Source organism: Salvelinus fontinalis, chromosome 19, assembly GCF_029448725.1.
Source record: "Salvelinus fontinalis isolate EN_2023a chromosome 19, ASM2944872v1, whole genome shotgun sequence".
NCBI classification, from domain to species: domain Eukaryota; kingdom Metazoa; phylum Chordata; class Actinopteri; order Salmoniformes; family Salmonidae; genus Salvelinus; species Salvelinus fontinalis.
This window is the reverse complement of record NC_074683.1, coordinates 30,347,348-30,365,724: the sequence shown is the minus strand read 5'-3', so window position 1 is coordinate 30,365,724 and position 18,377 is coordinate 30,347,348. Positions and strand designations below refer to the sequence as shown.

General features: G+C 41.3%; 2 protein-coding genes across 2 annotated transcripts in view; one reads left to right on the top strand and one right to left on the bottom strand.

Annotated features, from left to right (window-relative positions):
* slc49a4 (solute carrier family 49 member 4) overlaps positions 1 to 6,402 on the bottom strand; it is an 80,414-nt gene extending 74,012 nt beyond the window's left edge. The window contains exons 1-2 of the mRNA XM_055871267.1: positions 5,935 to 6,402; positions 699 to 792 (exon numbers count right to left, since the gene is read on the bottom strand). Of these exons, the coding sequence (XP_055727242.1) occupies positions 699 to 792; positions 5,935 to 6,229 (389 nt within the window). The 5' untranslated portion in view covers positions 6,230 to 6,402. The remainder of the gene's footprint in view (positions 1 to 698; positions 793 to 5,934) is intronic.
* Positions 6,403 to 6,428: 26 nt separating this feature from the next.
* Positions 6,429 to 18,377, top strand: part of hspbap1 (hspb associated protein 1) — a 41,206-nt gene continuing 29,257 nt past the window's right edge. Inside the window, exons 1-2 of the mRNA XM_055871266.1 lie at positions 6,429 to 6,599; positions 16,512 to 16,706. Of these exons, the coding sequence (XP_055727241.1) occupies positions 16,520 to 16,706 (187 nt within the window). The 5' untranslated portion in view covers positions 6,429 to 6,599; positions 16,512 to 16,519. The remainder of the gene's footprint in view (positions 6,600 to 16,511; positions 16,707 to 18,377) is intronic.

The following is an 18,377-nucleotide window of genomic DNA, read 5'->3' as shown; positions in this document are numbered from 1 at the left end:
TGCTCATCTGAAATCCATTTTCTTTATATCATAATGTTTCTTTAGACCTGCCTAAAATAAATAATGGATTTATTGTGATGGTGTATATTAAATGGATTTATTGTGACGTTGTACATTAAATTGATTTATTGTGACGTGTACATTAAATTGATTTATTGTAACGGTGTACATTAAATTGATTTATTGTAACGGTGTACATTAAATTGATTTATTGTAACGGTGTACATTAAATGGATTTATTGTGACGTTGTACATTAAATTGATTTATTGTGATGGTGTTCATCTAATGGATTTATTTGACTTTTTTAAATGTAGATGTTCCAAACGCTCGCATCAGTGGCTTGTACGCAGCTTGTACGCAGCTTGTATGCATGGGGGCCTGGAGATGCTAAACATGTTTATGTTAATTAACGGTCAATTATGGTGAGAACATTATTATTTTTTGTCTCAGCATAATTCATATGTTCATTACAAAAATATGAAAGGCAACATAATCAACTTTCAGACAGAAACACAGGTAGAGTTACTGTACAATGTCTTTCACATGACAATAACCGGTAGACAAAATGTAATGAGCACCACAGCCCTATATGGGGCATGATTTTGTATGTGAAAGTATTTCCAGCTTCCAAACAAGCCGTTTTATAAAGAGAGTATACAGTAAAGCTCTGGGTGTGAGGGGGTGTGTGGGGTGTTACCATCGCCTTAGTTGTAGGTCTGGTACAGGGACACTACGCAGCGCTGCCCCCATCACCATGAAGAAGACAGACAGTAAAAGAGACGCCCGCAGACCTGCAGCACAGGAGAGGAGAGGTGGAGAGGGGAAAGGGAAGAGGTGAAATGGGGAGAGGTGGGGAGTACAGAGAGAAAACGTGGAGGTTATTTTGTATTCTGAAATTCTGTTCCAAAGGTCATATATTTTGTATAATTGTTGAGACCTCATTCTATACATTATCCAAAATATGAATCACGAGTCCCCAGCCAACTCCCTTCAAACCACAACATCCCAATTCTGTTCCTGACTAAAGTCAACATTTTCAGTTTCCACCACATCACCATAATTTAAGGGAACTTCTGTTCCCATACAATCATTATCTGTTCCCTGTTCTCTCAATTCCTCTTGGTAGTGATGAGTGAGAGAGAGTCACTAGTTGAGAAAGTACACAATTATTGGTGACAAATTACTAGTATTACAAACTAAAATATGACTTTAATCTGATATGAAATGTAGAGAAATATTGGTGTCTCTGAATGTTTCTGCGGGTTCCCGTTGGGAACTCTCTGTTCCTGTCTGTCAGATTGGCCTATCTCTCTGTACAAAGAAGGCACAACTAAACAACGGCAGATGCTGGTATGTAAATGATTTGTGTACAAAATATATTTCATTCTAATCTCTACCATGCAGTCGCTAGAGCTGCCTTTCATCTGTTTGGCCTACATACTATAGCAGGGTGATTCATCACAAAACTAGAAAAGAGAAATACCATGATTTGGGGGATTTTCAAGAAACGTTATCTATAGAAGGGTCCTTTAGAGGTAGGATAGATTACATATATTTGAGAATTACCTCCTTTAAGACTCCATAATATTTAATATTTTCTCCCGAGTGTAGCAGTGGTCTAAGGCACTGCATCTCAGTGCTTGATGCATCACTACCGACACCCTGGTTCGATTCCAGTCTATATCACAACCGGCCGTGATTGGGAGTCTCATACGGCAGCGCACAATTGGCCCAGCGCCGTCATGGTTTGGCCATCATTGTAAATAAGAATTTGTTCTTAACTGACTTGCCTAGTTAAATAAAGGAAAAACAAAAATATGAATAATCATTTTTTTTTAATGTAAATGTACTACAAAGCTTTGTAATATGAGTAGTATTTTGATTTCAAAAACACATTTCTTAGATACATTTATGAATATTGACAATTATAAACTGGGTTGTTCGAGCCCTGAATGCTGATTGGCTGACAGCCGTGGTATATCAGACAGTATATCACGGGTAAGACGAAACATTTATTTTTACTGCTCTAATTACGTTGGTAACCAGTTTATAATAGCAATAAGGCTCCTCGGGGGTTTGTGGTATATGACCAATATACCACGGCTAAGGGCTGTATCCAGGTACTCGCGTTGCGTCAGCCCTTAGCCATGGTATATTGTCCATATTTCTTATTTAACCTTTATTTAACCAGGTAAGCCAGTTGAGAACAAGTTCTCATTTACAACTGCGACCTGGCCAAGATAAGAAAAGCTAAGCAGTGCGACACAAACAACAAAGAGTTACACATGGAATAAACAAACGTACAGTCAATAACACAATAGAAAAGTACATATACAGTGTGTGCAAATGAAGTAAGATTAGGGAGGTAAGGCAATAAATAAGCCGTAGTGGCAAAATAATTACAATTGAGCAAATAAACACTGGAGTGATAGATGTGCAAGTAGGGATACTGGGGTGCAAAGGAGCAAAAAAATATAAATAAAATATATAACAATATGGGGATGAGGTAGTTGGATGGGCTATTTACAGATGGCCTATGTACAGTTGTAATAATTTATAAGCTGCTCAGATAGCTGATGCTGAAAGTTAAAGGGCGATATGAGTCTCCAGCTTCAGTGATTTTTGCAATTCATTCCAGTCATTGGCAGCAGAGAACTGGAAGGAAAGGCAGCCAAAGGAGGAATTGGCTTTGGGGGTAACCAGTGAAATATACCTGCTGGAGCACGTGCTACGGGTGGGTGCTGCTATGATGACCAGTGAGCTGAGATAAGGCGGGGCTTTACCTAGCAAAGACATATAGATGACCTGGAGCCAGTGGGTTTGGTGACGAATATGAAGCAAGGGCAAGCCAACGAGAGCATACAGGTTGCATTGGTGGGTAGTATATGGGGCTTTGGTGACGAAACGGATGGCACTGTGATAGACTGCATCCAATTTTCTGAGTAGAAGGATAATTGGAGGATAATTTGTAAATGACATCGCCGAAGTCAAGGATCGGTAGGATAGTCCATTTTAAGAGAATATGTTTGGCAGCATGAATTAAGGATGCTTTGTTGCAAAATAGGAAGCTGAGTCTAGATTTAATTTTGGATTGGAGATGCTTAATATGAGTCTGCTTAATGCACCGCCTTATTGCTTAAATATACAATTTTTGATTTGACAAATTTTTCTATATAATTGTTGAACATAATATACTCTACGGGCATATTAAAGTTATCTGCTAGTTTATTGTTTTAGATTATGATTATTGAAATTGAAATCCTACTCATTGTAACGGCAGTCCTCCTCCTCTTCATCTTCGGAAGAGGAGGAGTATTGAGGGAACCAAGGCGCAGCGTAGTGAAAAGACATATTTATTTAACAAAAACACGAACTTGATAAACTAACAAAAAAACAACAAACGGTGTAGACAGACCTAGACGTCGTACTTACATAAAACAAGAAAACGCACGAATAGGAACATAGGCTACACAAACCGAACAAACCGTAAACGGAAGACAATCACCCACAACGAACACTGTGACAACGCCTACCTAAATATGACTCTTAATTAGAGGAACGCCAAACACCTGCCTCTAATCAAGAGCCATACCAGGCAACCCAAAACCAACACAGAAACAGAAAACATAGAATGCCCACCCAACCTCACGTCCTGACCAACTAACACACATAACAAACTAACAGAAATAGGTCAGGAACGTGACACTCATATTACAGAGCAAGTGGTAAAGCATCATATGAGAGGCCTGGGGAAGGCCAAAATGTCACAAATATTCCAACTTTAATTAATTATTTCTCAATTATGCTTTAGGTTTACAAATATATGTCAACAATAGTTACTCCAAAAAGTCCGTTCTAATGAGTAAATTTTGTTTAAAAAAATCGCCCAAAATCGTGATCTTATTTGGTTCTAGTTTTGTGAGGTATCACCCAGCAGCAAAACAAACCAGAAACTGAAACTTCCAACTTTGAGTGTAATAGGTAGAAATAGAAGAAGTGTGACTTGTCATGCCGGATTATAACTTGATTAGGAAATCATCTCCTTAATTTGAGAGTCAGGCACACCATCCTTTGAAGGTTACTGCATAGCTACTCTTTTTGCAGAGCAACATATAATAGCCCCTGCCTGCATGTACATCCCTGAGCGGTCTCTGAAAATCAACGTCTGGCAGGATTTTATGGCTTTAAACATGTCGACTTAGAAAATCAGATGCACCGCAGCACACAACTTTTTAACGCAAACTCCCAACAAGTGATCTCCTTTCTCTGACACATTCTACCACCCTCAGCATGTGTGCGCTCCACTCGACTTAAGCATATCACAGGAGCCTATTCCACAGATGGGTCATATATGATGGACTCTGTCTGTCACCTTTCAGATGCCACAGAGGAGAAGAGATCATCAGCATATTTTAAATGGTGGTAAGAGAAATCCCAGCAGCAAGCTTATTTCACCTTAGAGATGGGGCTTAGCTGTTACTACGCCTGCAGTCTATCCTGAAACCCCACAGACTCTTGTCAAAAGCAGTGGACTATATAGAGAATACGGTGCCATTCGGCATGCAGACACTGATTTACTACTACTATTGTACCTCACTGCTCCACATGGGCATAGACAAAATCATGCTACAGATTAACACACGCTTTTAAGGAGTTACATTTCAATAGGTTTTATTGATTTATTGAGGTTGTGAATCCTAAACTCCTATTGACAACAATGCAAGTCTAAGTTAAAACTTAATTGAAGAGGAAGTTAGTATTTGCCCAAATGAATAAAGTTACGAAACACAATGAACGATATGACACTGTTATGACCTTTTACTATGTAACACCCAATAGCCACTTCATCTTTTTGTTTTAAAGAGACTGTCATGAGATGTCCCTAGATGACTAACTAACCACAAACCTATGACATATGCCATTTCCTTTCATATGCTGTATATGTTATTTTCTTTTGTATGTTTCCAAGGAGTCAAATAAAATGTATTTGTCAGCTGATAGTGTGGTCCGGGTGTTAGATTGGTGTTAGCTAACTATTTTAAATCAGGTGATGTGGAGGAACTGGTTTAGTGATTAGCAGGCATGACTGGTAGGCAGCACTTCTGAGTGTTACTTTAACTGTCAGTAAACAATACTTGACTGTTGTTTGAGAGCTCGATGAAAGAGATTCCACAAAATAGCACATAAGTTGCCCGTAGCAAAAATTCCACAAGGCAGCCAGTCAGTCACCATTTCGTATAGAAACAAGTTATTTTGTGGTGACTAGATCATAATGACTACAACAAAAGACTTGAACTTACTGAAAAGACAGAAGCATTATGTTATTTCTGTGTGTCAGACAATCGGTGAGGCCAACCTCTATGATCCCTTACATAAAAAAACACATGATTTCACATGTGGAACACTTCACATGTGATCTTGTGCAGTTTCATGTTATCACATGTTGCTTTACTGTTGTCATCACATTAACTTCACATAACATTACATGAAAACGTGTGATCACGTGAAATTCATGTGATTTTTCATTGAGATGACAGATGTAAATACAGGGAAATATTTTGATTGTTTACCTGTTGCTCAGACCCTTTCTCATGGTTTAATAATTTAAGGTAGTCTTTGGACTGGATGTATATCTTAACTATTCTTATGTCAACATAGGCCCACCAAAATTAAACTAGGCCAGTTATTTCTACAGATGTTGTGTATACATTGAGGGAAATGTTTGTTTCCCATTCTTATGGTTGATTGGATAAAAAACGTCAATCAATTATGACCTATGATATCTAGTCATCAATACCTTCTCATTTTTCCCCCAGGATGTATACGTCAACAATTCCCAAGTCGCTGCAGCACGCAATGACACAACCCTGGGGAAATATAATTTGGCAATGGAGACATAAAGACGTACTGCCACCTCGAACAAAACAACTCACCTTTCTTGTCCATCAGCCACATAAATAGCAGCCAAGGGGTAAACCCTACTGGCCCCCATAGAACCAGCACGGCGATGTCAGATTTGGCGAAATCGTACGCGTGCATGGCAGAGTTCTGAATTGGGCCCCAAGTGTTCCATACCATCCCTTGCATGAACGCCAGCAAAGAAAATAGAGTCAGAACCAGCCATCTTCTCCCGTAGACTCGGCTGTAAACTGGCTGAATACTCGTCTCGGGGTTAGGAGAAAAAATAAGTGGTTCCCTTTCGCCCTCGGTGCTCGATGCAGCACCCATCGCATTTGATACAACGTAGCGTTCGTTCAGCAGTGACTTAATCCGCGCGCGATGTCCAATATTCGATTACACAATGACAACAAATGTATCTAACTTCAATATCAGTTGCCCAGAGAAACAATAACAACCCATGTCGCTGCAACAATTCAAGCTGCACTGCGCATGCCTGAACGGAAGTGGTCACAATTTTGAAATTTAAACCCGTTGTCATCCATGTTGGTCCCTTCCTCAATAGATGGTAACGTGATTTTCAGCCCTTATTGAGTCGGAATGCCCCCCAGTTTAGCATTACCGTATCCTTGGAAAAAGAGTCGCTCACATGAGTTTTGTTTACTTCCTCTCTGATTTGTTCGTGGACGTGTAAAGAAAGGTGAGCCCCAAATGATTGCTGTGCTTGCAAAACTACATACTTAGGTTTATTTTCGTGAAGTGTGGTGAGAGTTTAGATATGTGTCCTTATTATTTTATTATCAATTGTCTTCTATACTGTTGTCACAATAGAGTTGTAATGTGTGTGTTTGTTTGAGTCTCTCTGGTTAAGTGATAATGCCCGAGAAGCCAGTGTTTGGAGGATATATTGGCACGGGTGTTGTTGGCCCGAGACGAAGTCGAGAACCGGTGTTGTGCCGAAAATCTCCCCCCTGTCAGAATTCTCCCCCCTTACGCGTGAACGCGCACACACTCAATTCTTCATTGCTGCGACTTGCTTGCTGGTTGAGATTTCTGCTCTTCACTCTGTTGTCAGTTTAGCCTACATTTCACTGATCTTAGTAGCAGAAGGCCTTTTTTATTTGTATCCTTCAAGGTAGCTGTCAATGATCCCGTTAAGCTGCGTTATATAAATGTTTTATGCCGATTTGATCGCGGGGTGGCACTAGTAATGTCTGGAGTTTTCGGTTTGGCCATTTGTTTCAAGTGTATTAGTCTATAAATAAATCTCTTTGCCAAAATTCGTCATCTCCCATGTCTTATTCGACAAGTAGTTGTGAAATATTTTTTTGCCTGCCTATATTTTACTCCCTCTATGTTTAATGTAACACACATACGTTAATTATTAATTTAGGTTGCCTATCCTGGCGTGAAGTTTGTTCTATAGAAAGTATTTGACTGATGTGTGCCACAGAAAGTATTTGATTCTAGTGACAAAATTAAGGAAATTAGAAGGGGGTGAGGAGGATTTCGGCAAGGCCATTTTCTTGCCTTCTATCTTGGGACTGCAAGGCCTGGCACACTTCAGAATCATTTTTGGTAGCTCATGTTGACCAGTAGTGTGCGCCACAGAAAGTATTTGACTCTAACCACAAAATTAAGGAAATTAGAAGGGGGGTTGGCAGGCAAGAAAATGGCATTGCCGAACCCCCCCCCCCCCTCCCCCCTTCTAATTTCCTTAATTTTGTCACTTGAGTCAAATACGTTCTGTGGCACACATCAGAGTCAAATACTTTCTACAGAACAAATTTCATGTCAGGTTAGGCAACCAAAATGAATAATTCATTTAGCCAGCAGCATACCACCCTGCATACCACTACTGGCTTGCTTCTGAAGCTAAGCAGGGTTGGTCCTGGTCAGGCCCTGGATGGGAGACCAGATGCTGCTGGAAGTGGTGTTGGAGGGCCAGTAGGAGGCACTCTTTCCTCTGGTCTAAAAAATATCCCAATGCCCCAGGGCAGTGATTGGGGACACTGCCCTGTGTAGGGTGCCGTCTTTCGGATGGGACGTTAAACGGGTGTCCTGACTCTCTGAGGTCATTAAAGATCCCATGGCACTTATCGTAAGAGTAGGGGTGTTAACCCCGGTGTCCTGGCTAAATTCCCAATCTGGCCCTCAAACCATCATGGTCACCTAATAATCCCCAGTTTAAAATTGGCTCATTCATCCCCCTCCTCTCCCCTGTAACTATTCCCCAGGTCGTTGCTGCAAATGAGAACGTGTTCTCAGTCAACTTACCTGGTAAAATAATGGTAAAATAAAATAAATAAATAAATAAAATGTATGTGTGTTATATTAAACATAGAGGCAGTAAAATGTAGGAAAACAAACACTTCAGAACTACTAGTCCAATAAGACATGGAAGAGATGATGAATTTTGGTAAAGAGATTTATTTAGACTAATACACTTGAAACAAATGGCCAAAACGAAAACTGCAGACATTACTAGTGCCTCCCCGCGATTAAACCGCCATAACATTTTATGAAACGCAGCCTAACATGCTGACCAGACCGGACGGTCGCGTTCCGAGCGTCGCAAAATACATGTAGAAATCCATGTTATCCAATTATTGCACTCACACTGCTTGCGCGCGCCAACGAGCGTCTGCGTTGCCAATGGCTAAAATAGAAGTCATTCCTATTTCTGATGCAGATCTTGTTGCAAGTCCTGCCTCTCCCATCTCCTCATTGGTTTATAGAAGCAGGTACCCACGTGCCATCTCCTCATTGGTTATACCCACATGGGTGATTGAAAGATGAAATGTTTTGTCGGTTGTCGTGGTAATACTATGAAAGTGTAGATGCCAATCACCATATAAGTTAAAAGATGAAAAAGTCTGGAAGGAGGAGAGATGACTAGAAACGATTTGGTTGGCCGTTTTATGTGTGGATTAATTGTCGGAGACAAGTCTCCGCTGGATTCCTTGTGCATTTCAGGTAAAATAACTCAATGTTTATATCCCAGGACAAATTAGCTAGCAACAGCAAGCTAGCTAAATAGGACAATTAGCTAGCAAGTGCAAGCTAACTAGCTAAATTGCCATATATGTTTAATGCTTTTCGACCTGTCCCCAAATTAATGTCATTGGTTCAGAGTTTGTTTTGATATTTTAACCTGCGTGTCGTGATCGCGTTTGGTGTAGGGGCACAAAATACATTTATGCACGATGGCGCACGTGCGCAGCCGGTTTAGGTTCCGTGTAACAGGATCATTGACAGCTGCCTTGAAGGACACAAATTAAAAAATGCTTTCTGCTACTAAGATCAGTGAAATGGAGGCTAAACTGACAACAGAGTGAAGAGCAGAAATCTCAACTAGCAAGCAAGTCGCAGCAATAAAGAATTGATTGTGTGCGCGTTTTAGCGGGGGGGGGGGGGGGGGGGATTCTGGCAGGGGGAGATTTTCGGCACAACACTGGCAAACCGTGACAATATATCCTCCAAACATCAGCTTCGAGGGCATTATCACTTTTATACAATTGGTTACCAACATATTCAATTAATGATTGACATTTTCATTAAAAACATTCCGAATAATTTATTTATGGTCGTTCATTGTATCGGTTCGGTTTCCAGTGACGCGAACCAGACGTTGTCTTTTTGCTCTGTGTCTATGGACGTTCGTTCGTTCTAAATGTTCTATTGCCATACTGGCTGGCAATGTTTCTTATCCTTATCCTTATTGCTTGCTAGATAGCTAACTTACTGTCATGTCAAACAGTGCAGCCAGAATATTTATTAAAAGTTTCATTTGCATTTGTTTAAGCTGTTTTCTAGTGACATTAATTTGGATACATTCATAAGAATGAGCTAATGAGCGATTTCACCTGTAATAAAAAATTTGCTCATCAGGACACTGTTGTTCAGAGGAGCTAGCCAACAACACAGCTAACACAATCACTTGAAACTGAAGCTGGAAAGACTGCAAACTTGCTTAATTTTGTTTAGTTTTACCTGTTTTCTATTTACATTTCTTTGTATATGTCCATAAAAACTATGCTGATTCACAATTTCGACTGGCTGAGAAAAGCTGCCTGCATGTATGTCTTTTCCCGACTCCCGACCCCAGGCTACACATTCATTACAATGGGACCGCTGGAGATCGAATTTCAATATGAAACAGTGTTGCAAATGTCAGACAGACCACAAGTTTTATACAAATCTCCACTATTGAAAACCAATTGCTAGTGTAAAAGAAATTGGAGCTAATGTCTAGATGCTTTTTACAGTGGAGACCAAGTTTATACATTGTCTGGCTGGGCTGATGAGACAGTGGATTGCCAGGGAGATGGAACAGCATTTCAACGTTATAGCTTTTGCTGGTGGTAACTTGTGGAATAGACACTGGCTGGAATGCAGTTTTAACCAGTCAGCGTCCAGGATTAGACCTGCCCGTTGTATAATTAAGTGATAATGCCTGAGATGCCCGTGTTTGGTGTTTGTGCCATTTTTTATTGTTTTGCATTGTTTGTCATTTATTTTGTACAAAATGTTTCTGCCACCGTCTCTTATGACTGAAAAGAGCTTCTGGATATCAGGACAGAGATTACTCACCTCGAAATGGACAAAGATTTTTTCTTTTAAGGAATCAGACGCAAAGGATTTACTGCTGACACCAGACCAGCCCCAAATCGTTGTCATTCTCATGAAGAAGAGACGCTGATACAGGGGAAGCAGGTCCAGGTGCCTTGTGAAAATTTGTCGGTGCATGGGTAACCCGCCTCTACCATCCGTCCATTTGGCCAACGTGCAATCATTGGAGAATAAACTGGATGAGCTCTGTTCAAGACTATCCTACCAACGGGACATTAAAAACTGTAATATCTTATGTTTCACCAAGTCGTGGCTGTCTTGCATCGGCAACACAGAACAGCTGCCAGACGCCTCCGGTAAGACATGGGGTGGTGGTCTGTGTCTATTTGACAATAACAGCTGGTGCGCAAATCTAATATTAACCTATTCACACATATTTTTTTTTATTTTACCGTTATTTTACCAGGTAAGTTGACTGAGAACACGTTCTCATTTGCAGCAACAACCTGGGGAATAGTTACAGGGGATGAATGAGCCAATTGTAAACTGGGGATTATTAGGTGACCATGATGGTTTGAGGGCCAGATTAGGAATTTAGCCAGGACACCGGGGTTAACACCCCTACTCTTACGATAAGTGCCATGGGATCTTTAATGACCTCAGAGAGTCAGGACACCCGTTTAACGTCCCATCCGAAAGACGGCACCCTACACAGGGCAGTGTCCCCAACCACTGCCCTGGGGCATTGGGATATTTTTTAGACCAGAGGAAAGAGTGCCTCCTACTGGCCCGCCAACACCACTTCCAGCAGCATCTGGTCTCCCATCCAGGGCCTGACCAGGACCAACCCTGCTTAGCTTCAGAAGCAAGCCAGTAGTGGTATGCGGGGTGGTATGCTGCTGGCATCAACACATGGGTGTGATAATTCTACAGTGGTCCCTGTAGTGTACGATCAAACAGTGTGATTAGAAGGCGTATTTAGAACGTCCAGTTTTGAATGACACAACAATCAGCATTTGAGCTGGCCACATTGGTTTTTTTTTTCAGAAACATTTTCCACAAACACAGTCCTTACAAAGTTATGTCCAGATTGTGAGCAGTTCATTTTGGATGCAATGTTCAGACATTCACAGAAGTATCTACAGCATAACACAATCATCCAAACCGGAAAAATGTAGGCTACATTTGTAACTAGCGCTTATTGAGGAAAGATTGACATAACTCAAGCGGTCATATTTTTATAACTCTCGACTGACAGAAACGACAATATGAATTAGCTAATAGCAATTACTATTTATAAGTAATCACATCACGGGTGAGCTCACCATTGATCAAAATAAAATAAAAAAATTGAGTAAAATACTTTATAGAAATCGAAAGTAATCCAACGATGGGTAGTTTGTGCGCGCCGCCATGCGTGTTCTTTTCGCATCAACCAAAGATAACGAGGGGACAAGATGAGTCTGGTCTGTCTTTTAGTATGCAGGGGGTGTGTTGTCTATAATCATCCACTTCCCTTCATTCACTTCCGGAGGTTTACCCAAAAGATGAGTGAACCATTCCTTCACCTCATTAAAACATCTTTGGTCTGACAGATTACGTGACACCCAGAATGCATTGTATAATGTCAACAAACATGGCGCCACACATAGCTGGCAAATAGCTTAGCTCATTATAACACGTAGAACCTTCAAAAAAGTATTTTGAACACATCATAGGTGTCCATTACAATATATACATTAAACAGAATGCATTATTTGTAACAAGTAATTAAAAACGTGAATAAAACTCTAAATACATTATGCTCCATATATACATGCATACATACATACAGTTGACGTCGGAAGTTTAAATACACTTAGGTTGGTGTCATTAACTTGTTTTTCAACCACTCCACAATTTCTTGTTAACAAACTATAGTTTTAGCAAGTCGTTTAGTGCATCTACTTTGTGCATGACACAAGTAATTTTTCCAACAGTTGTTTACAGACAGATTATTTCACTTATAACTCATTGTATCACCATTCCAGTGGGTCAGAAGTTTACATACACTAAGTTGACTGTGCCTTTAAACAGCTTGGAAAATTCCAGAAAATGATTTCATGGCTTTAGAAGCTTCTGATAGGCTAATTGACATCATTTGAGTCAATTGGAGGTGTACCTGTGGATATATTTCAAGGCCGACCTTCAAACTCAGTGCCTCTTTGCTTGACATCATGGGAAAATCAAAAGAAATCAGCTAAGACCTCAGAAAAAATATTGTAGACCTCCACAAGTCTGGTTCATCCTTGGGAGCAATTTTCAAATGCCTAAAGGTACCACGTTCATCTGTACAAACAATAGTACGCAAGTATAAACACCATGGGATCACGCAGCCATCATACCGCTCAGGAAGGAGACGCGTTCTGTCTCCTAGAGATGAACGTACTTTGGTGCGAAAAGTGCAAATCAATCCCAGAACAGCAAAGGACCCTGTGAAGATGTTGGCGGAAAACAGTACAAAAGTATCTATATCCACAGTAAAACGAGTCCTATATCAACATAACCTGAAAGGCCGCTCAGCAAGGAAGAAGCTACTGCTTCAAAACCGCCATAAAAAAGCCAGACTACGGTTTACAACTGCACATGGGGATAAAGATCGTACTTTTTGGGGATATGTCCTCTGGTCTGATGAAACAAAAATATAACTTTTTGGCCATAATGACCATCATTATGTTTGGAGGAAAAAGGGGAGGCTTGCAAGCCGAAGAACACCATCCCAACTGTGAAGCACTTCACAAAATAGATGGCATCATGGGGTAGGAAAATTATGTGGATATATTGAAGCAACATCTCAAGACATCAATCAGGAAGTTTAAGCTTGGTCGCAAATGGGTCTTCCAAATGGACAATGACCCCAAGCATACTTCCAAAGTTGTGGCAAAATGGCTTATGGACAACAAAGTCAAGGTATTGGAGTGGCCATCACAAAGCCCTGACCTCAATCCTATAGAACCTTTGTGGGCAGAACTGAAAAAGCGTGTGTGAGCAAGGAGGCCTACAAACCTGACTCAGTTACACCAGCTCTGTCAGGAGGAATGGGCCAAAATTCACCCAACTTTTTGTGGGAAGCTTGTGGAAGGCTACACGAAATGTTTGACCCTAGCTAAACAATATAAAGGTAAACAAATACTAATTGAGTGTATGTAAACTTCTGACCCAAATGGAATGTGATGAAAGAAATAAAAGCTGAAATAAATCATTCTTTCCACTATTATTCTGATATTTCACATTTTTTAAATAAAGTGGTGATCCTAACTGACCTAAGACAGGGAATTCTTACTACTATTAAATGTCAGGAATTGTGAAAAACTGAGTTTAAATGTATTTGGATAAGGTTTATGTAAACTTCCGACTTCAACTATACATACATATACGGTATACATACATACTGCGCCTACAGTAGAAACGACAACACGATATACAGAAAATAAGGAACTTACTTTGATAGGAAAACACACATGTCCAAAGTTAATATGTGTAAGGAAAATAACATGGAAGGCAAAGTGAGCGCCAGCAAGAAAAATGTTCAAATTCTTGCAAGGCTGCGCAAATATATGCGTACTTGATCTGCGCAAACATGAGTGAAGTGAGGTGGGTTCTCCTGGAAGAGAGAAGTTTATCTGGCTCAGTAAAGCCTCAAACTTAAATTGTCTGCAACGCTGAAATGGACTACTTCTATAGGAAATTAATGAGGAGGTGGAACAGACTTCAATTCAAACTGTTAGAAAATAATTTGAAATTGACAAGTTGAAACGTAGCCTATAGATAATTAGCAGGCAGCGTGTGTAAAATGTCCTGTTGTGTAATAATCACATTTTGGAACAGTGAGTGCATTTTGACATCACGTGCATAAAACAACTCACGCTGGGGCGACCGTTAGAGAGATTTGGAACTCATGTGAAAAGGTTAAGGAAGTTTCAAGGTTTTGAGTATCTCATGATAAGCTGTAGACCACACTATTTATCAAGTGAGTTTTCATCTATTTTTTGTAGCTGTCTATTTACTGCCACAAACCGATGCTGGCACTAAGACCGCACTCAACGAGCTGTATACGGCCATAAGCAAACAATAAAATGCTCATGCAGAGGCGGCGCTCCTAGTGGCCGGGGACTTTAACGCAGGGAAACTTAAATCTGCTTTACCTCATTGCTACCAGCATGATACATGTGCAACGAGAGGGAAAAAACTCGAGACCACCTTTACTCCACCCACAGATACACGTACAAAGCTCTCCTTCACCCTACATTTGGAAAATCTGACTATAATTCTATCCTCCTTGTTCCTGCTTAAAACCAAAAATGTAAAAACTTGCTCAATAAGGAAGTGGTCAGATGACGCAGATGCTTAGTTACAGGACTATTTTACTAGCACGGACTGGAATATGTTCTGGGATTCATCCGATGGCATTGAGGAGTATACCACATCAGTCACCGGTTTCATCAATAAGTGCATCAATGACGTTGACTCCATAGTGACCGTACGTACATACCCATATCCGCGCTGAGCTAAAGGGTAGAGCTGAGGCTTTCAAGGAGTGGGACTCTAACCCGGACGCTTATAAGAAATCCTGCTATGCCTTCCGACGAACCATCAAACAGGCAAAGCGTCAATACAGGACTAAGATTGAATCCTACTGCACCGGCTCCGACCTTCGTCGGATGTGGCAGGGCTTGCAAACTGAATCCTGGCTTAGAAAGGCCACCAAAAACTCTGAAATTTCCATCCCTAACTATAAACATTTTCCGAAAAAATAGAACTGCCAAAGTGGGCGGAGTTGCAATCTACTGCAGAGATGGCCTGCAGAGTTTTGTCTTACTATCCAGGTCTGTGCCCAAATAATTTGAGCTTCTACTTTTAAAAATCCACCTTTCCAGAAACAAGCCTCTCACCGTTGCCGCTTACTATAGATCACCTTCTGCCCCCAGCTGTGCCCTGGACACCATATGTGAATTGGTTGCCCCCCATCAATCTTCAGAGCTTGTGCTGTTAGGTGACCTAAACTGGGACATGCTCAACCATCCTACAATCTAAGCTTGATGCCCTCGATCTCAAACAAATTATCAATGAACTTACCAGGTACAACCCCAAATCCGTCAACACGGGCACCCTCAAAGATATCGTCCTAAACAACCTGCCCTCCAAATACACCTTTGCTGTCTTCAACCAGGATCTCAGCGACCACTGCCTCATTGCCTGTGTCCGTAATGGGTCTGCGGTCAAATGACCACCCCTCATCACTGTCAAATGCTCCCTAAGACACTTCAGCGAGCAGGCCTTTCTGGCCCGGGTATCCTGGAAGGATATTGACCTCATCCCGTTGGTAGAGGATGCCTGGTCGTTCTTTAAGTAATTTCCTCACCATCTTAAATAAGCATGCCCATTTCAAAAAATGTTGAACTAAGAACAGATATAGCCCTTGGTTCACTCCAGACCTGACTGCTCTCGACCAGCACAAAAACATCCTGTGCAGGACTGCACTAGCATCGAATAGTCCCCACGATGTGCAACTTGTCAGGGAAGTCAGGAACCAATACACACAGTCAGTCAGGAAAGCAAAGGCTAGCTTTTTCAAACAGAAATTTCTATCCTCTAGCTATCTAACTATAAAAAGTTTTGGGACACTGTAAAGTCCATGGAGAATAAGAGCACCTCCTCTTATTCAATTAGTGGATTGCGCAGTCAGATGGAACAGAGTAAATTGGCATTTTTAATGTCATAGATTTAGCATGTGGTAATTTATGGAATAGACACTGGCTGGAATGCGGTTTTAACCAATCACCATTCAGCATCTGTTGTATAATTAATTACCTATAAGATCATTTGATCTGATGATGCAGATGACAGGCAATCAGAACGTTCCTCATGTTGCCTTTCATTAAAATATTGGCTATGTGGCAACACGTGTGTCGGACACAAATCGCATAGAATTTGGGCAACTAGCTAATAATAATTGTATTAACTAACCTCTCTCCTGACCCTGTTTACCTGTTATCCTCAGGCCCAGCTATGACCCCCAAGCCATTCAGCCCAGAAGAGATCCAGAGGATCCTGGGATCTCTCCAGAGGCCTGCCGTCTTCCTCAACATTACCTGTGATTGGCCAGTGCTCCTCTGGACTGTAGACCACCTGTCACGATGCCTTGGAGGGAAGGCTGTCCGGTTCAGAATGGGAAGGAGACAGCATGAAAAGAAGAGTAAGAGAACGGGCCAGTGCAGAAACAACTCCAGCCCCTACCCCCTATGCACGTCATGCAGCCCCTACCCCCTATGCACGTCATGCAGCCCCTACCCCCTATGCACGTCATGCAACCCCTACCCCCTATGCATGTCATGCAGCCCCTACCCCCTATGCACGTCATGCAGCCCCTACCCCCTATGCACGTCATGCAGCCCCTACCCCCTATGCACGTCATGCAGCCCCTACCCCCTAGGCACGTCATGCAGCCCCTTTAAAGTGTAGATGTTCCAAAGGACTGCATCAATGGCTTTTAGGCTGAATATCACATTTACATAAGTATTCTACCCCTTTACTCAATACTTTGTTGAATCACCTTTGGCAGCAACTACAGCCTCGAGTCTTCTTTGGTATGACACTACAAGCTTAGCTCACCTGTATTTGGGGAGTTTCTCCCATTCTTCTCTGCAGATCCTCTCTAGCTCTGTCAGGTTGAAAGGGGAGCGTCGCTGAACAGCTGTTTTCAGGTCTCTCCAGAGATGGTTGATCGGGTTCAAGTCTGGGCTCTGGCTGGGCCACTCAAGGACATTCACAGACTTGTCCCGAAGCCCCTCTTGCATTGTTTTGGCTGTGTGCTTAGGGTCGTTATACTGTTGGAAGGTGAACCTTCGCCCCAGTCTGAGGTCCTGAGCACTCTGGAGCAGGTTTTCATCAAGGATCTCTCTGTACTTTACTCCATTCAGCTTTCCCTCGATCCTGACTAGTCTCCCAGTCCTTGCCACTGAAAAACATCCCCACAGCATGACGCTACCACGACCATGCTTCACCGTAGGCATGGTGCCAGGTTTCCTCCAGACGTGACACTTGACATTCAGGCCAAAGAGTTCATTCTTGGTTTCATCACCCCAGAGAATCTTGTTTCTCATGGTCTCAGAGTTCTTTAGTGCCTTTTGGCAAACTCCCAAGTGGACTGTCGTGTGCCTTTTTACTGATTGTGTGGCTTCCGTTTGGCCATTCTACCATAAAGTTTTTTTTTTATACATTTGCAACAAATTCTTAACCTGTTTTCACTTCGTTATTATGGGGGATTGTGTGTAGATTGATGAGGGGATTTTTTTTCTCATCTATTTTAGAATAAGGCTGTAACATAACCAATGTGGAAAAAGTCAAGAGGTCTGAGTACTTTCCGTATGTACTGTGGGGTCTGAAATTATTGACACTCTTGATGAAGATCAGCAATAATGACTGTGTAAAAATAGTTAAAATACTGGGCTTTATTGTATGCTCCCAAAAAGGTGGGAATTACATTATTTATACAAATACAATTGCTCAGATTATTTTTTTTCCCACCTTTATTTAACCAGGTAGGCAAGTTGAGAACAAGTTCTCATTTACAACTGCGACCTAGCCAAGATAAAGCAAAGCAGTGCGACACAAACAACAACACAGAGTTACACATGGAATAAACAAACGAAAAGTCTATATACAGTGTGTGCAAATGAAGTAAGATTAGGGAGGTAAGGCAATAACTAGGCCATAGTGGTGAAATAATTACAATTTAGCAATTAAACACTGGAGTGATAGATGTGCAGAAGATGAATGTGCAAGTAGAGATACTGGGGTGCAAAGGAGCAAAAAATAAATAACAATATGGGGATGAGGTAGTTGGGTGGGCTATTTACAGATGGTC